General features: G+C 43.0%; 1 protein-coding gene across 15 annotated transcripts in view; it reads left to right on the top strand.

The window, feature by feature from the left end:
• The window catches only part of rap1gapa (RAP1 GTPase activating protein a), a 64,916-nt gene that overhangs the window by 24,972 nt on the left and 22,468 nt on the right, over positions 1-17,476 (top strand). For 9 of the 15 annotated variants that reach the window (XM_030422444.1, XM_030422436.1, XM_030422437.1 and 6 more), the window contains exons 2-3: positions 1,481-1,516; positions 15,503-15,596. Coding sequence is in view for 10 of the 15 variants with exons in the window: in XM_030422436.1 (XP_030278296.1) it covers positions 1,481-1,516; positions 15,503-15,596 (130 nt within the window). In the remaining 5 variants the exon portion in view is untranslated. Of the gene's footprint in view, positions 1-1,146; positions 1,218-1,480; positions 1,517-2,719; positions 3,668-13,315; positions 13,837-15,502; positions 15,597-17,476 lie in introns of those variants that run through there. The other 6 variants (XM_030422439.1, XM_030422438.1, XM_030422449.1 and 3 more) reach the window with 5 other exon arrangements.

Below are 17,476 nucleotides of genomic sequence, written 5' to 3'. Positions count from 1 at the left end.
AGATAATCCACCAATTCTTACATAATGCACCTATAATGTTTAAATCTAAATCAAAACAGGAGTCGATGCACGCTAGATGAATAATAAGCACAACAGCAGAAAAAGTGTGTATTTTTGATTTCTGGATGAAACTGATCCTTTATAGTTGTCATTGTAAGCGGGTCATTAACATTCAGCTCAGAGAACCACTTCTCCTGAGTACATCCTCACAGACAAACTCGCTCTGTAGACTCTTAGTCTCGTTTTTACCCATATTTGTGTTTCAGCAAGAGTCACTTCTCTTTCCAGAATTGCTTGTTTGATCCTTCGGGTGCTGCTGTGTCATGCAAACTAATCATGTCCAGGGGAAGATGAGTAAGAGGTCTGAACTCTGGTGGCTCCACTGGGAGACACGGCTTGAGGGAAGTAGCTAGGACACGCAGCCGACGGCAAGGGGAAAGAACCACGTAAATGCACGTTAAGGTTATGTGTTAACTTTGTGCTGTTTGGTGGTGTGTCATCCTGAGAATTTCTGAGGGGTCAGTGTACGGCTCTGCAGCAGCTGCAGGAGGCCTGAGAGACATACTAAACATTCCCTTTTCCCTGTGTCACCTCCTCCAGCGATCACAAGAGACAGACAAGCAGCATGAGTCATTCACTGTGCTGTAGTGCATCCATTATTAGTATCAAATATCTACTTTGTTGTTGCCAGAAAAGTTTTTATGATTGTGATGTTTTCCATTTAGAGGCAAAGAAAATGCATTTGTCTTTTTATAGTGTCAGGTGGCCTTATGGACGTATTTGTCGTGATAAACAGCGGGTGAGCAGAGAGGAAGCCTAGTTTTTTTTTCATGTACAGAAATTTCTCCTGCACAAACAGCGCCATCTATTGGCAGAAACCCCACTGTGCATCCTCTGAGGAGCTCCCAAAGCTGCATCATGTGGTTATTGTTTCCAGTGATTACTGCTCAGACCTGTTTATCCACTGTGGCTTAAGGACAGATGATGGTTTATTCCTGACTGTCAGTGAGTAATGAGCCTCTTAGTATGGATTCAAGCCAGGACAAGTTTCATTTTGTCTCAGAAAACACAAGCCTAGTAATCATCCTTTCATCCTTGGAAATGCCACTTCAACAGATGGCAGAAGTTATTTCAGGGTAACACAGCCCACTGCATAACCAACCTCGCTCAGTTCCGTGGACACAAGTGCAGACAAGGGAAAGACAAGGAGACGATCAGTGAGTGTAGGCTTCAGTAACATGCCACCCGGTGCTGTTGTACTGCAATTTGTCGTGCCTTTCTGCTAATATGAAAATTTGGAATGTGTAGTTATTGGATTTACTTGACTTCACCTGGCTGTTTTAAAGTTGTTACTTCCTCAGCAGCTTTTGACCATTTTCAGACGATTTTTCGATGTGATTTGACGTAGATGAACACCAAACGTGTAAAAATGTCTGATGGGGCTGTTTATATAACCTTTGCCTTTTTGTTTTCTTTTTAGAGTGGACAAGACCTTCGCCAAGGCAAGAAGCTTATGGTGAGTTGTTCTCGAAATTAATCATAGTGTGTTTGGTATTGATGGTGTTGACATTATCGGGTTTGTACTCTATGAATCTGTGTGTGTGTGTCATCCATAGGTTTTGTTGTCCATCAGCACCTGCAGTTGAAACTGGCTGCCGCTGATTCTAGTGCAAAATTGTCACAAAATCTTTAACCCAGGGCCTGATATGTTCTGTGTGCCATAAACTATGGCTAAGAAACAGCCCACAATTTGTTGTTGTTTAAAGATAATAGTTGTTGTTAGTGTTTACTGTATGATCAGAATGCGACAAATTATATCGACCTGTTAGCTACCTATAGTTTTACTTGTGCAGTCATGATTGTATTAATATCGTTAACTGTATAGTGGACTACAGTGGCCCAGGTTACGCCCTTGCAGAGATGTGGACTTGAGTCATTGTGACTTATGAGTCATGTCACAATATTAATGACTTGTAACCTGACAGAAAATAAATTACTTGAGACTTCATTTGGATTTGGAAGTTAAAGGCTCGGGACATGACTTGACATAATGACTTTGTCTGTGTTCATTTAATGTTTCAAGTTAAATTCTGTGCAGATGCAGTCACGAAAATGTACAGGTAGGCAGTTGAGACCAAAATGAAGGCAGGGTTCGAAGATGGGCGTGGTCCTGGAGACACCAGACAGGAACTACCCCACTACTTTGCCAGGGGTTTAGCAACACATCCGTGTAAGATGCAGTCATGAAACTTTACAGAGATGTAGTTGAGATGAAAATGAAGGCTGAGGTCAAAGATGGTTGTGTGGTCTCTGAAATAATGTAGTCAAGGGTCAGAACATGACAATGTTGACGTGTGCAGCAGTTGGTGAGATCCAATTGCAAGACGCTCTCCAGTCATCTTTAAATATGTTTTCAGTTTTCCGTTTTAGTAAATAAGCCAGCTGGATTATATTTCTTAAAGCGTATAGATCTTTTGAGTGATGTCTTCAATGTCACCGACTGTCCTTGTTACCTTTTTAATGTGTGAATCAGTCCACTGAGTAGAGTGAAAAGAAGATGAATGAGCCGGTAAAAAGGTAGAGCAGATGGGCAGCAGCGGGGAAACAGTAAGCCGAGCCGTGCTGCCATCTCTGCAGTGCTGGCAGGTTTGGAGTGCTGCTGTGAGTGGCACGTGAAGGCAGGCAGGGAGCTGAGCATGCACACCTCTTGCCACTGCAGATGGACCACTCCGTTTCCGAACGCTTTAGGTGTGGTGGCACGAGTGTCGAGCCCTCAACCCCCTCTGTCTGACTGCAGCAGGCTAAACAGTGCCTCGCCGCAGTGTCATCACTCCTTCCCTCTGGAATACAGATACAGGAGGATCTTTCTTACTGGCTAGGCCTGCATTACTCAGCAGTGGCTGAGCTTGTTTGCAGAGACTACAGTCTGCCAGTCAGGATACCACTGCAGCAGACTATAACAGAACAGCTGCAGCTCACGGTAAAGAAGACGAGGAGAGACACTGGAGACACAAAGTAGAGATGAAGAGGAGAATCTAAAAGGAGGATACAAGGCAGCGCAGAAGATTAAAGATTTGTGGGTGTGAAGAGGTGGAAGAAGGAGGAAAGGAAGTGAGTGGATGTGGTGACGTGACAGGAGGAGACAGAGGAGAGCAGTAAAGTGTGATGTCTGCAAAACAAAATACATTTAGAGTTTAGCAGAGTCACGCTTGGTCCTTTTCCAGGCTCTTCTTCAATGCAAGGAATGAATGCTGCTTAATGAATCTGGAGGATCCTTCCCACTGTGTTAATACAACTTGAGTTTTACTACATAATCATCAGTGTTCATGCCCAGCAGGACAGACCAATTTTTAACAACAGAACCTGTGGCGCTAGGATTGAAGCATCAGTGAAAGTGGCATCAGATATTTCCGCTGCTTTTAGAAAGGATTCTTCACTTTGTAAAGCCTGAGGACAAAAGTTAGATTTCAGCCGAAAAGTCAAAGAAAGCCTCTGCAATCTGGAAGAGCCAGAGTCTGAATCTTCCTCCAGGTACTGAATGTTGGACAGGATGTGACTGGAAATCAGAACAGCGAGCTACTAAATCGTCTGGCGGCAAGACTGTAACAGCACAACCCAGCAAAATGCCGTGCTCACCTTTCCGAATCGGAAGGCCGAGGAAATTCTGGTGAGTTCCCTTTTAACCTGCCTTTAAGGAAGTTCTGATGACAGCCGAACGATTCCGCAATCAAATGGCACAAACGAATTCAATTTACCTGACGGATGCATGCATTCATTCTTGCCAACGCTCATGAAATGATTGACTGAAACCAAGCTGTGATTTCCTTACAAAAGGCAGCAATATACAAAACTTGATCCGTATCAACCTGTCAATCAAACGTGCTCAGTCTTTATACAGGTTAGCTTAGCTCCAAGTGCTTTTCGGGTGACTGACGTGCTGTTAAAAAGACAGCAGGAGTGCAAACAGGAAAACAATTTGAGACTGACACTCATGAGAGGTACAAATTATTATTATGTGACAGAACAAAGTAGATAGAAAATGAAATAAATTAAAGGAGATTAAAGAGAGCAGCGTGGTTATATGGACAACATTGAAATCGTTCTGATTAGAGATCCCAACTAAACTGTTTACATGGATACTGAATAACGTGGTCTGAGAGGATGTGCGTTTGAATTTTGCGAATTTTTTATCAGAATGTAACTTTTTTGACATGAGCAGAGTGGTTTTGTCTGCTGTGTGGCATCTAATCTGCTGGAAATATAATAATACAACACATTTTCCCCAACTTTATTAAGAAAATTCTTTCCTTGTTCCACCTGTTCATCCAATTTTCAAGATGGAGCCACATCGTGTCTTGTGAACAATATTTCACAGGACTGGCTTGTGAGTTCTGGCTTTGTTCAACTTTTTTCAAACCCTTGTTTGAACACCTTGCTGTTTCGAGCATTTCGCCACACGAGGTGTTCAGCAATCCTTAAATCTTCAGAGATCGCCGACAAAAGGTTAGATCGGCCACAGACCCTCCATGTACCTGCACAGAATGAATCAGTTTATTCCAACTAGAGAGAAATGATCGGATAAAGTGATACAAGGTTATTAGGCACTGTTATTATCATTATTATTTCCTATTCCCTAACCCTAATAAAAAACATTTTTAAACAAGATTACAATAACATTTTTAACACCTTTTTTAGCGTCTGAGCGCATGTGTGTTGTCTGTCCTCTGAGGTCAGACAAAGAAAGAGTCGATCCATTTTTCCTTTTCTTCTCAACCATACAGTGTTTCCTCTCTTGTGATTGTATTCATCTCACTTCCACATTTAACTGCAGTTATAGCTAACCTCTGCTAACAGGACTAGCACTGATGACGCGATTCTTGTTTCTTTGCAGTCGCTTTTTACAAGTTTCTATCCTGACAGATGCTTGTTAAGTGTGCACCGTGTAATTAAATGTGGGACATTGAAGTGGATTGGTGGATTACTGGAATGCAGTATACACATTTCATGTCATGTGCCAGGGCAGCACCGCACTTTGAGAAACCATGGTTTAAGTTACTCAACACTTTTTGCTGCTTTCAGTTGCAGCATCTTGGAGCATAAATACTAAAAGATGCCTCACTAAACCTAAAGACTCAAAGGACCTGTGAGACCATCCTGGTTCATAGACTGGAGGCATGGCAGATAAATATGCTGGCGCTAGACTCTCTGAGCCTCTGAAACTCGATTGTTTTTTGTCATATAGTACACACAGTTTCATCATCTCACTCTGATACTTTCCTCAGACCACTGTATGTGGACTCAGTTAGCAAAAACACAGAATCAGTTTGACATCTTTAGTGTCTGTAATTGTTCACTTTTGATCCTCCCAGTCTTTGTTTTTTGATTAAATGTGAAATGACCATCTTACATCTGGTCATTGTGGGTCACACGCAATGAAGAGATGATCTTCGAGGCCCTGTCTCCGCTCTCTCCAGGGGAGGCCTGTAATTGGTTGTAATCCAGTCTTGCTAAGCTCCCTGATGGGAGGAAATGGGAGAGGAGCGTTAGTGTGGATAATGGCTATACCGAGATGTTGTGTAAGAGCCTCTCTCTGTCTGTCTCTCCTACAGACATACGAACATACATCCAGCCGCCTCGCTGTCCCTGGAGCATGATGGATTACTGTGGCGAGTTGTCGCTTGTATTACTTCCTGTCCAGTCTTAAATCTTAGCGTCAGACAACTTGACTCATGATGGACAACTCTGCATTTTGAAATCAACTGCTGGTGCTACTTTTGCTAGCATGGAACAATTCAGGTTAGACATGTGAGAACTTGATATCAGTCAGGATATTAGCCTTTGCTCTAGAGCTCCGGTCGCTGACTTATTCTCAAAGTATTTTTGTTATATTTGATAACCAGCCAGCAGTACGGGGGCAGTTGGTGTGTGTTCATGTGTTTTGGAGGAGCTCTGGAGGTGAGCCTGACAGAAGAGGGTGGATGCTTTTAACATTTAGATCACTCTTGTTGGTTTCTACAGTCTTAATAACCCCAGCTTTAAATGCAGTTATTAATGGGACTTTTTTCTGTCAGCCATCACACTGTTGCGTTTCTTCCAAAGTATGTATCTTGTAAACTCCTCAGCTCACATTTGACATTTGATGCAGTGTTTCTTGTGCAGGGTTTATAAATTGAAGGCGATCTTCACACTCATCTGTTGTAGAGGGAAGGTTTTATGCTACTAGTTTTGAGCCAATCATATCGTCTAATATGCAGCTAGCAAAGGTGAGAAGGTGGAAACTTGAAACGATTTGTCTTGTATCGAATACGTAAACTTACTGACGTTTCGATGAGGAAGAAGAATGTCTTTTTGTGATTTTATGACAGCTAATTGGTGGAAAACCACACCAGAAACAATGTATTATTCAGCGCAGTGCAGGGACAGTCTGCAATAATCCCATCTTCTTCACAATCTGAAGATACTTTTCCTTATGTGTTAGTTTTGGCTCGCACAGTGTGTGTGTGTGTGTAGGTGTGTGTGTGTGTGTGTGTGTGTGTGTGTGTGTGTATTGTTTTGCTCCGTGGCGTTCTTAAACCTGCTCTTTTGATGCCGCTGAATGACATTGCTATTTTTTCCAAATTGTTTGATGCGATCTGTCTCCTATCTTCTATTTTTATGATGCTCTCTAAATTCTGGGCCCATTTCGTCCTTTTGTGTCCTGCTTCTGCCCGTAAACACTTAAGAGGTGTCGCTGTAAACACTCCTCTGTTTGTGTTCACTGATTTCCCATGAGATGTCACTCTGCATCATCCTCTGTGTGCCGACTCCGCACATGCGCTCGCTGGCCGGGTGTCAGTTTGCTTGTGCACGCTCATCTGTGCACATCAAGCCGAGTTGTCTGGAAGAGTGGACGTTGTGGGAGAGCAAACTGTCAAGCCTGATCAGACTAGACCGTCTCTCTGTGAGTCTCCTGCTGTCCGACCAAATATAGCACCGAAGTGACAAGCTCGCCCCGGGTTCTTCCCGTCTCAATAATCCAAATCCTAACATGTCACCCACCATCCAGCACCAGCACAAGATGTCTTAGAAATCATAAAGCCCAGACGACAGCAGGCTGTTGAGGTTGAGATGAGTGTCGGCAGCTTTGACAGGATGTTTTCCTTTTTCTTATATCTGATTGCTGGAGCTCTTCTGTGGCAAAGTTGTACCAAAGTTCACTTCCTTGACTTCAGACAGTCTCCTGAAGCTGCAGTATCTTTGGAAGAAAGGGCTTCGGGTATTGAAGAGGCAGCCATGGCCTTTAATCCTTGTGTTTGTGGATGGGTAGATCCCTGAGTATATAATTAAGGAAGTGTATATCCCTCGTGGAGCGTCTTTACTGACACCTGTCATGCTGAGGATGGTGTGGTAAGCCAGCTGGAGAAGGATTTTCTTTTCCTCGCCTTCCTCCTGGTTTTTCTCTCCAAAGGAAAAGGAATTCCATGCATGACCCAAAAATCCTTTGTGCAGTTTTGCTGAGATCTGCTGTGGATGTTTCTGTTTTGACTGATAGGATGGACGCCTCATGGATCAAATTGTATGTAGGTTAATGTCACTGAATACACTCGCAGCTCAATATTAAACACAAAAGAGCACAAAATGCTCCCGCAGTGACCGTCTGCTGTTGAAAAGGCACATCTGCTTGAGTGTGATTTCCCCAGGGGGCGTGTTGTCCAAGGAAATCTGGACAGTGACATTGTGAGAGATAAGAAGGCTGGGAACAGGGACCCCTTGCTAGAGTGGGCATGCTTTATTCAAAAACACCTGCTGTACCTGGCCTTTTTAATGCATACGCAATAAGGCCAGCTGACAGGGGATGTGTGAGTTCAAGAGAACCCATTGAGGAGTCTCCTCATGCGTCAGATCCTACAAATACTTCATTATGTATAATTCCTCCCTCTGGTATTTGATTGTATTTTTCTTTTCTTCACGTGAATACAGTAGCATAGCATAAAACTGAAATGTGCTGATATCCTCACAGAGGGTGTGTTCTGGTGCACTGATAAGAGCTGCTGAATAGGATTTCTGTATCTGACTGTTTGTGTTAAATGACTTTTAGAGGTATAGTTCCCTGGGGAACAATCACCCTCTCATACTTATCTTCTTTCTGAGTTTTATGCCAGTACTGCTTTTGTCTGATTGTGGCAGCGATAGCTTTTGCAGCTATCTTCCTAAACAGATTGGGGGAAAGTCCTTGAGTAGCTTTTTTGTTACTTCCTTTCTCGACACGGAATGCGATACCTAAATAAAGTGGACCCAGGAGGTGATACAGTAGCTGACAAAGAGTGGAAATCAGATATTTTCATCTGGAAAGATTGCCAATTGAAGCTCAAATGCAGCCACATACACACATGACAAGAGACTGATATGAGTACCGCTAAGGGAAATTGTTTCATACCACAGACAATCATCCTCCCATTAGTTTGAGGGCTTCAGGTCAGTCTGAGGGGGTTGGGGGGGGTGATGGGGGGGGGGGGGGGGGGGGTTGGCCTTGACAACAGGGCAATTCCAGGGTCTATTTGTGTGGGAATTCATAGCACATGTGCTCCTCATATCTCTACTTGTTGGAGGACTGATGGCAGGCAAGGGAGCAGGTGTTGCTACTTCATGATGAATTTAAGAGGGAGGTCAGTTCCTTAATGTCTGAGCTCTTCAGTGTCACCACTGTAATATATGATGACACTGAGTCAAACAAGATCACCGAGCAGCGCATCTGAGCGTGCTGATGACTGACCTCTGAAGTACATTTTCACACACATTATAAACAGCCTTCCGGTTAAATAAGTGGAGTTGGGGAGGGTTGTTGGCAGTGCTTATACGTTAATCGAGGTCAAATCTCTGGTTCATGCTGACAAGGAGGTGAGGCATTAGACTCGTATTACTCAGAGATCATGAGATATATTTGTTTTCATTTATTCCAGTACAAACTGTGAGCTTTTTTTAGCCACGCAAACTCATTCCAACTTATTGATTCAGTCTGACATATCTCAACCACTGGACGGATTAAAAAAATAACTAAAAAATAAAAAAAAATTTCAGAAAAAAAGAGAACCATGATTTTGGTGAACTTTTGACTTTTGTTCTTGCACCACCTTTATGCTGATATTTCACACATTCGTTCATGGTGACCAGAGGATGAACCCTAGTGACTTTGGTGACCCGCTGGCTTTTAGTCTCGTGCTGCCAGAATGTTGGCATTTTTTACTTTGGTTCAATGTCTTCTACAAATGTTTGTGTGGATTGCCCTGAAATCTGGCACAGACGCTCATTAAGATGATCTTTTGAAATAAAAAATGGGGACATTTCTAGTTTGGTGGTCATATATCATTGAAATATCTGAGGCTGATTGATGTAATTGGGTACTAATTAACTCATGTCCAATCTGAATCGACTTTCTTTTTACCCTTTTAATTTTCTTTCCCACTCTCTTCTCCATCCTCTCTGACATACCCCATTGCTTGCTTTATTGTTGTATTTTATCTCAAAATGTTTGGAATGTGTTCTCATTGCCTCCTCTATCTCCACCACTCTTCATCTTATCCTCCTAGTCCTCCTCCTCTCCTTCCTTTCCACTCTTCCTGGCTTGAAAAGACGTTTAAAATAAGTTTAAAACTACTTTTTGAAACTTTTGTAAATCCCTAATGTTTAATCTAGTGCCACCATCAGGTCGCATCTTACTTCTTCTTTGACTTAAAACTTTGATTTATCACCAAATTACTGCAAGATTATACCATTCTCATCCGCCTCTAGTCAAAATTGGTTAGGGATATTTGGATATGAGTGTATATATTCATGTGCATGGATATGCGAAAAAAGGCAAATGAAATGTGTCAGATTTTTTCTTGATTATATTCACAAAACACAAGATAAAAATTCAGATATGTCGCTGAATAATCAATCAAGTTCAACACTAAAATATCCCAATATCCTTCAATAATTTTGAGTGGTGTAGTGCCAATAATGAAATGTTAGCATGCCGATGTGTAAAAATAAGATCGGGGACATGGATACCTGCGAAACATCTATAGGTTAGCATTGTGACTTTGAGCATGTTAGCATACCGACATTTACATTTGCGTTTATCTATGTACAGCCTTGAAGAGCTGCTGGCATGGCTGTTAGATGCTTCAGAAATGCTTCAAGCTTCATGAATCTTGAGACAAGATTTAAAGACTTGGGGCTGGTATGAACAACATGAATATTATCTAGTGTTTACTTCGCGTCTCTGCAGTCATGACCTGAGCCAAGTGGGTCGGTCTGCCAGGAGTGAATCCACTGTGAGAGAAAGAGGTCACAGTCAATATCAGGATGAACATCCACAGTGCTCATACAGTGTCTTTTCAGAGGCCTCCTAATGTAGCCCAATTACCAAGTACAAAACAAGATATTTTAAAAAATGATACATGATTATCAAACCAGTCACAATCAGAGTCACAGTGGGGGTCAGGTGAGCTGCAGAGAAATCATGGTGGGAATGTAAAGTTTCTTTAAAAGTTAGGAAGCAGTAGGAGCTCCTGCTTTGCCTTGCAAACAATGTGCCTGATTGAACCCAGCCAATTTGTTTCAGAGTGACATGAGGCGGGATTTAACAAATCAGGAAAAACTTTCAGACCTTCTGCATCCAACGCTTTGATTGTCACAAATTCAAAGACAACATCGGCTGTTTCCGCTGGAAATATTTCTGCTTCCGTCTGATGTGTGTAAAATCCAGCACGAGAACATTTCGGTGCTTTATTTGTTTACCTTTTTCTTTTGTTTGAGTGGAAATGCAGTTGAAGGCAGTAAACTCTGCTGGAATGATTCATGTACAGTCATTAAATAGATCATAAATTCAGTTCTGTTTTTCCAGCCGACTCTCGAGGCTCAGAGCTGTTTGCAGCTCCCTGTTCCCTTTCCTCCCCCCTGAGGTCAACCACCACTAATTAAATCTCAACCTGTGGGAGACACTCAATGGTTATGCATAAATAACCATTCATCCATATTTCAGAACCGCCGCAGCCTTCTTGCCTGCTGGAGACCTCTGACATGTTGCTCTTGTATAATGTATCTGTGACTGGAGTCCTAAACCTTCGGCTACACTGGCTGGTCACACACAGCCTCCCATACACACAAGGCAACATGACACCAGGCAGATTTATTTCAGGAGCACCATTCACATTTGAGGCAATTCAAAGTGCTTTCCAGGGCCATAGAAATACAGAATAAAAAACACATTAAAGGATAAGTTGGCTCCATACAACTTGAGTGAATGGGCCATGTCTCAGGGAAACCCAGAGATCCAAAATTGTTTTAAAAAGATGGTATTTACACCCTCAAAGTGTGGTTGGCCTTCTGCTCGGGCACCCACTTCAGACAGGGTGCACACCAGCACTTGTAGCTGAGCAGCTAGAGTGAAGATTTCAGCTTTAAAAAGGTCCTAGGTAAAGAGATTTTTGTCATTTAATAAAAAAAAAAAAAAACATTAAAATCAAAAAGATGTCAAAACAAGCAAATAAACAAAGATTAAACATTTTATTGCATTAAAATGCATTAAAGCAGAATCAAGCACATGGATAGTTACAGAATTAACCAGATTGTGTCTTATTTCTTCAAAAGCTGCAGAAAACAATCATATTTAAACCCAGATTTGAATGAGCTGACAGCTTTATCAGACCTCTGGTATTCAGGAAGCTTGTTCCACAGGTGAGGAGCGCTGAAACACAAAAGCTGCTTCTCCTTGCTCGGTTTTGAATTGCTTTGTTTGAATCAGAACGAACGTTAAATTTGATCAATGAAGAATTGCGAACACACAGTTGCTGACTCTCGATTCGACTCACCCTAATCCTCTGGGAATTATAGGATCCGGCAACCGGCTAGCTTTAGCCATTATTCGAGCTCGTTATTATCTAACTTGTCTCGGAGGAGAAATTGCTGTTAAAAAAAAAGCTAGAGAGTGGCAAGAGAGAGTGAGAGGGCCGGAGATGGAGAAATTTCAGGACAGCGGCAATTCTCAGGGGATAAGGGGTGAGGGGCGGAAGAGGGAGAGAGGGAGAGGGAGAGGGAGAGGGAGTGACCACCACAGGCCATTTCACCAGGCTAATGGGATGGGAATCCCTGGCAGCGTGGGCCGGTCGGAAGGGATTTACTGTGGGATTCAGAGAGCTGGGAGGATACTATCAATTTATCTTCCTCTACAGGAGATAAAAAAAAAAATAATAATAAAGCTCCACATGGCTGAGGATTTTCTCCTTGTTCTGCTATTGTTTATCATTTTGTCAGCGTATAATAGAGGTCCCACAGTGCCATTCTAAATGTATGATTTGATAGCGACCAGCCGGGATTAAATCAGCCTGCTCTCATCCAATAATGTGTTTCCATCTATAAGCACTATCGACACATTTTTTAATTTGTTTAACCCCACACTGAGCCCCTGCCAAAAAAGAAAAAAGAAAAGACTGAACCACACATGTAACATCTGCACTCTTTGCTCAAGGGGGTTTAAAAGAGAGAGATCATGAGAGATTACTGTCCCACTGCAGCAGGACGCCTCAATAAATTACTGCTAATCTGTACAAGTTTTGTCCAATGATGTAATACTTTTTCTTTTTCTTTTTTCTTTTTTAACCAGTAAGCTTTGGACAGTGAGAGGATTATTTGTTTTGTTTATCACAATACACGGCTCTTAATGGAGCACAGTATGATGGCCGCGATGTAATCCCTTGTTATCTCTTCATGTCTGACACACACACACACACACACACACACCCACACCCTAACCCCACATTTCATTGAGAGGTGTCTAAGGAGGTGTCCACACTCACTGAATTATATGTTATTTAGCTGGGATTTACCCGGAAAAAAGGGCACTGTTGGTGAAATTAGTCACAGGTCTGCCGGGAACTGCAGATGGTGGCTTAGTGCAGGAAACGCACATGTTCACCAGGGATTGAACGAGAGTCATTACAGTAATTAAAAACCGTATCCACACAGGCTCTCTCCTGCACAGTGAGCATTTAGGCAGTACCTGTTCACCTTTGGGAGCCTAATGCTGGTCTTAATAACCTTGTTAAAGCCATATCATAATGAACATGAATTTGCATTTGGGTGTTACTTCTTTTTTTTTTTTTTTATTCACGCGTGGCTGATGTGGTTGCCACAGCAACAGCCCTAGCTGACTCGTGAGGCAGTCTGGGGATTTAAGGCAACCCCCGTTGCCCTAATCAGCCCTGCTCTCCTTTCTCTTTCTGAGCGTCAGACTTCAGTCGTCCCCTAAATGGATGATTGGGGGAAGGGTCTCCCACTATAAAGCGGATAAGGCTGGTGTTGGTAGTTGGGGATGGGTGCAATGGTTTGAGTTTGGGGTTTCCGGACGCAAGTGGCACATTGTGTGCGTGAGCTTGAGAGCAGACAAAGAGGGTGGAGATGAAGGAAGTGACAACTGGAGAGCACATATGTGTGTGTATATGTGTGTGTGAGACTGAGTGGGAGGAGAGAGAGAAAGAGAAAGAGAGGGAGAGGGAGGAGAGATGAGCAGTAGAGGGGATGCTCGCTGGGAGAGTGCGTGAGTCTAAAGAGCTGAGAGTGAGGCCAGCAGGTGAACGACTGATGGGAAGGAGCAAGTGAAGCTGGGGAGAGAGAGATAGAGAGAGAGAGAAGAGTAAACGCACTGAGAGGCAGAGAGAGAAGCCAAGAGAGAGGAGATAACTGTGAAAGAGAGGGAGGGAGAGGGAGCAGAAGGCTTAACTGGAGGAAAAGCGTAGACTGTGAGTCATCTGCCGGAGCGCTGGTCACTGTCCGGACTTCACAGGGAGCGCCCGGCGTTCAGCTGCCACTGTGTGAGTAAGTTGTGCCGCTCTGCTCCGTGCAGGACGTCAGGTCGCCCAGGTGACACGCTGTGACTCCTTCACGCGGCTCATTTCTGCAGTGCATGGCTAACCCAGCTGAGGTGTGTTATGTAATTTGTTGTGTTGTTGGGACGAAGCTGTGGCTTAGCGCTGCAAACTGATCGGCAGGAGGGCTTATGTGGTGACGCTCTAAAGAGCAGGCAGGTGTGTGTGAAAGGCATTGTGGGGTGTCTGATGAAGGACCAGGTTGTGATGGACATGGTCTTCTGTCTCTCTTACTCTGATGTGTGTTTTGATGCTGTTGAGGGGGATATAGACGGTATACCTTGTTGCAAATGTGTGTCATTTTTATACACCAACACACTACAACTGGAGACAAACTGGTGCATGGAAATGTCTAACAAGTATTACCTCAAATTGTTTTGATACATCACAATATAAATCTTTAAACCAACTGTTAGAAAAATGAAAGAATTTGTTTTCTTTTGTGAGTGTGTGTGTGTGTTTGTTGTGCATCCATCTATTGTGCATCAGTTCTAATTAAGAGTTCAGGGCAGCTGATGCCGAATCGTATCCCACGGGAGAGCTGCTGCAGGGTTCCTCTCCTCCTTCCTGTTTAGTGAGCGTGCTGAGAAAAAAGGTTCATATTCACAGTTTGAGGAGATATGACACATATTTCATCATGGCTGCTGCAGCCTCCTTTGATCAGCACAGAGAGCAATATACATTTTTCACTGCTTCTCGGTCAGTTCAGAGCCACGTTCACACCGATCGATCACTCAGTGCGTTTGAAACAGATTGAATTAATCAAACAAATTGAAAACCTGCTGTGCAAACCGACCGGTTGCCCGTGTCAATAGGGCACAATATTCAGCCGGGCTATCGATCAGTGATCCTGTGGAGATAAAGCCGTCCTTGTCGAGATATATTGAGTTCAGAGCAAAGGATGCGTGACAGTAGTATTAGCCGGTTTCTGCATCAGCAATGTGCTACTCTCCTGGGTTTTAGAAGAGAGATCCTCTGTCTGAATAAATGTGAAACTGTGGGTTTTGTGTCCCCAGATCCCTGAAGTGTTTGTGAATAGCGGTTTATGCCTCCACAGAGGAATACGATGTGATATCTTTTGGGAACGATGCTCAAGCAGCAAATTCATATATTGACTTGTGTCAGACACAACTTGTATGACAGTCGTCAGAGTGATATTTAGATTACAAAATACATGGCGTCAGGAGCGAGGAGAGCTTTTCTGCACCTGGTTTAACCTTCTTTCATTAGAGCACTGAAGATTAGACAGAATAGATGATTTTCAGTGAGAATATTAAGGGTCGCTGCAGTTCCTCATGTTGCAGTTGCAGCTTGTATTCTCTGCGTTCGTGTGTCTGAATATGTTGAATTTTACCACTTCCTGTGCTTTTTCCTGCAGAGACAAAAAAATAATAATGAATTGATCATTTATCAAATGGAAAGCGTTCCTAATTTTAATGAAAAGAAGCCTCCTCTCTGGGCTTAATGCCATTGCAAAGCCTCAGTCCACACAAACACGTATTGTTGCTAAATAAGACTAGCACCTGAGGCTTAACCTTTTCAATTGTCCTCTTGCTTTATCTCAAACTGAGTGACCTTTTCTGACCAAATGTTCTCTTGCATCTGTCCGTCTGTAGGAAACAAGATGGGAGCGACCCCCGAGTTTCTGCCACACTAGAGCCCCAGCTGTTCCAGCCTACGCTCCCATACACCGGCTCACCATTCCACAAGGTAGGAGGAGAACCAGGGGTGGGGGGTTGAGTTTGCACTTTGACCCCCGACCTTATCCGATGGACCTCTGTGTGACCTTTTTCTTTCCGCAGTGTTTGTGAGGTGTCTCTGCTCATCTTGTCTCAACACCTGCTTCTCTCTCTGTGTTCTCTTTGTATCTGATCTCTCCCGACTGTATCAGGCCCAGACTTTCTGCTTGCAGAGTTACTTTGTTTTTTTCTTCTTCATTCTTAACTTCTTTTGTTCAACTTGCATAATTAGAGCGCTCAGAGCTCTCGGTGTCTGGGATGATTGTGTTGGCCTCATTCAATTAATATAACATCTATTTTTAGCCGTAAATTGTCAGCTGGATGCAGACAGTTTTTCTATCCGAGCCTAACAAGTCTGATTCCATCAAAGCCAACAAAATACAGCCTGTCTCAGCAATTGTCATTTTTCTAATCAAAAGACAGACTTCTTCGCCCTCGCCATCATCGCAGATATGGCACCAAAATTTGGAAGTCATTAATATTTAATCAGTCTTTGCGTGGGGTTCAATTGTTATCCAGTTTTATGTCAGCGTCAGTTAAAAATAATCAAGTCTTTTTGAAGGCTTTTTGTAAGATATATATATTTTCTGCCATAAATGTTGTGAGATCATTCAATTTTCCCAGTTCGCTACGACACTTGAAGAGTTTCAGCATTCTTAAATCAGTTCAATATGAAAAAAGGACTAAATTGCTGCGATTTCACATACAGAAAGTGGAAAAGATTAAGGAGGAAATCATTTCAATTAATCTATTTAGACTGTCACAGGACATATTAAATCCATCTTGCTGTCAGAATGCTCGTGCCTACCTTTTTGGCTCGTCTTATCGTTGTAAACGAGCGCACGCTACGAAAAAAGAAACCTGTCAGGGATATTTTTGGGGAACTAAGAGTGGGTACAATCTCTCTCACGTCAGCCCGGTTTCATAAGGTCTCTCACACTTAGGATGAGGCGCGCACTTGCACTTGCAAATCTGGCGATGCGATTTGATTAGAGCAGAGGGAGTGAGAAGAGAAAGGGATTAAAGGAGAATTTGGGGATTGGGTTGTTAAACCGTCACTCCTGATCCCTGCAGCACGCACCATCTGTAGGTGCCTCAGACTGAGTAGTTACAATTAGTCAGACACGAGGATTTGTGAAACTTCTGTGCGTCTACAGATTTGCGTGACATGGAAGCAGCCACCAAAGGCGCAGATGAAAGTATTTCCAAACTAGTCTTCTCTCACACTGGGCAAGAAACAGCAGAAAGGCACATTACATATGGCTTTGTAATTGGCCAGAGGAAAACACTTACTTTCCTGCGCTCAGCAGGAGTTACAATGAAGTCACATTTCATGTTTGATCTCTGTAGCCTCGTTCTTCACCCCCCTTTGATTAGGAATCCATAAAAAAAGAGCAGATTTGATGCGTATGTTGAGGGACAGCATGGGTAATGTGATGCACTGTAGTATGATAAGGGCTTAGTGGGGCAAGACTCAGAGGAGCGTATCACTTTAATCAGAGCCACGTGAAAACCAGGTCAATCTGCAATTAACCCCAACAGGTCTTATGGTCACTGCCTAATTCATACCACGTTGCTATACTGTCATATTAACAATGTTGCACAAATTTTCTGTAGGGGAAAAGGGTTACAGTGGTCTCCTGTACAGTTTTTCCATCATGAGCTAATTAAAAAGCATGTATCTCCAGACGATTTCAAGATGCTAGTAACTCTGCGCCTCACCAAATAGGTGAAAAACAATGTAACCAAATCAAAAGCACCAGGACATGATCAGTATCGCCTCGCCTTTTTTGTCGGTTGGGTTTCTATTGTAGACGCATTTTTTGTTGCGCTGCTATACGACCAAACTTT

Source organism: Sparus aurata, chromosome 7 (assembly GCF_900880675.1).
Source record: "Sparus aurata chromosome 7, fSpaAur1.1, whole genome shotgun sequence".
In the NCBI taxonomy this organism is placed as follows: Eukaryota; Metazoa; Chordata; class Actinopteri; order Spariformes; family Sparidae; genus Sparus; species Sparus aurata.
This window is presented reverse-complemented; position numbering and strand designations above follow the sequence as displayed.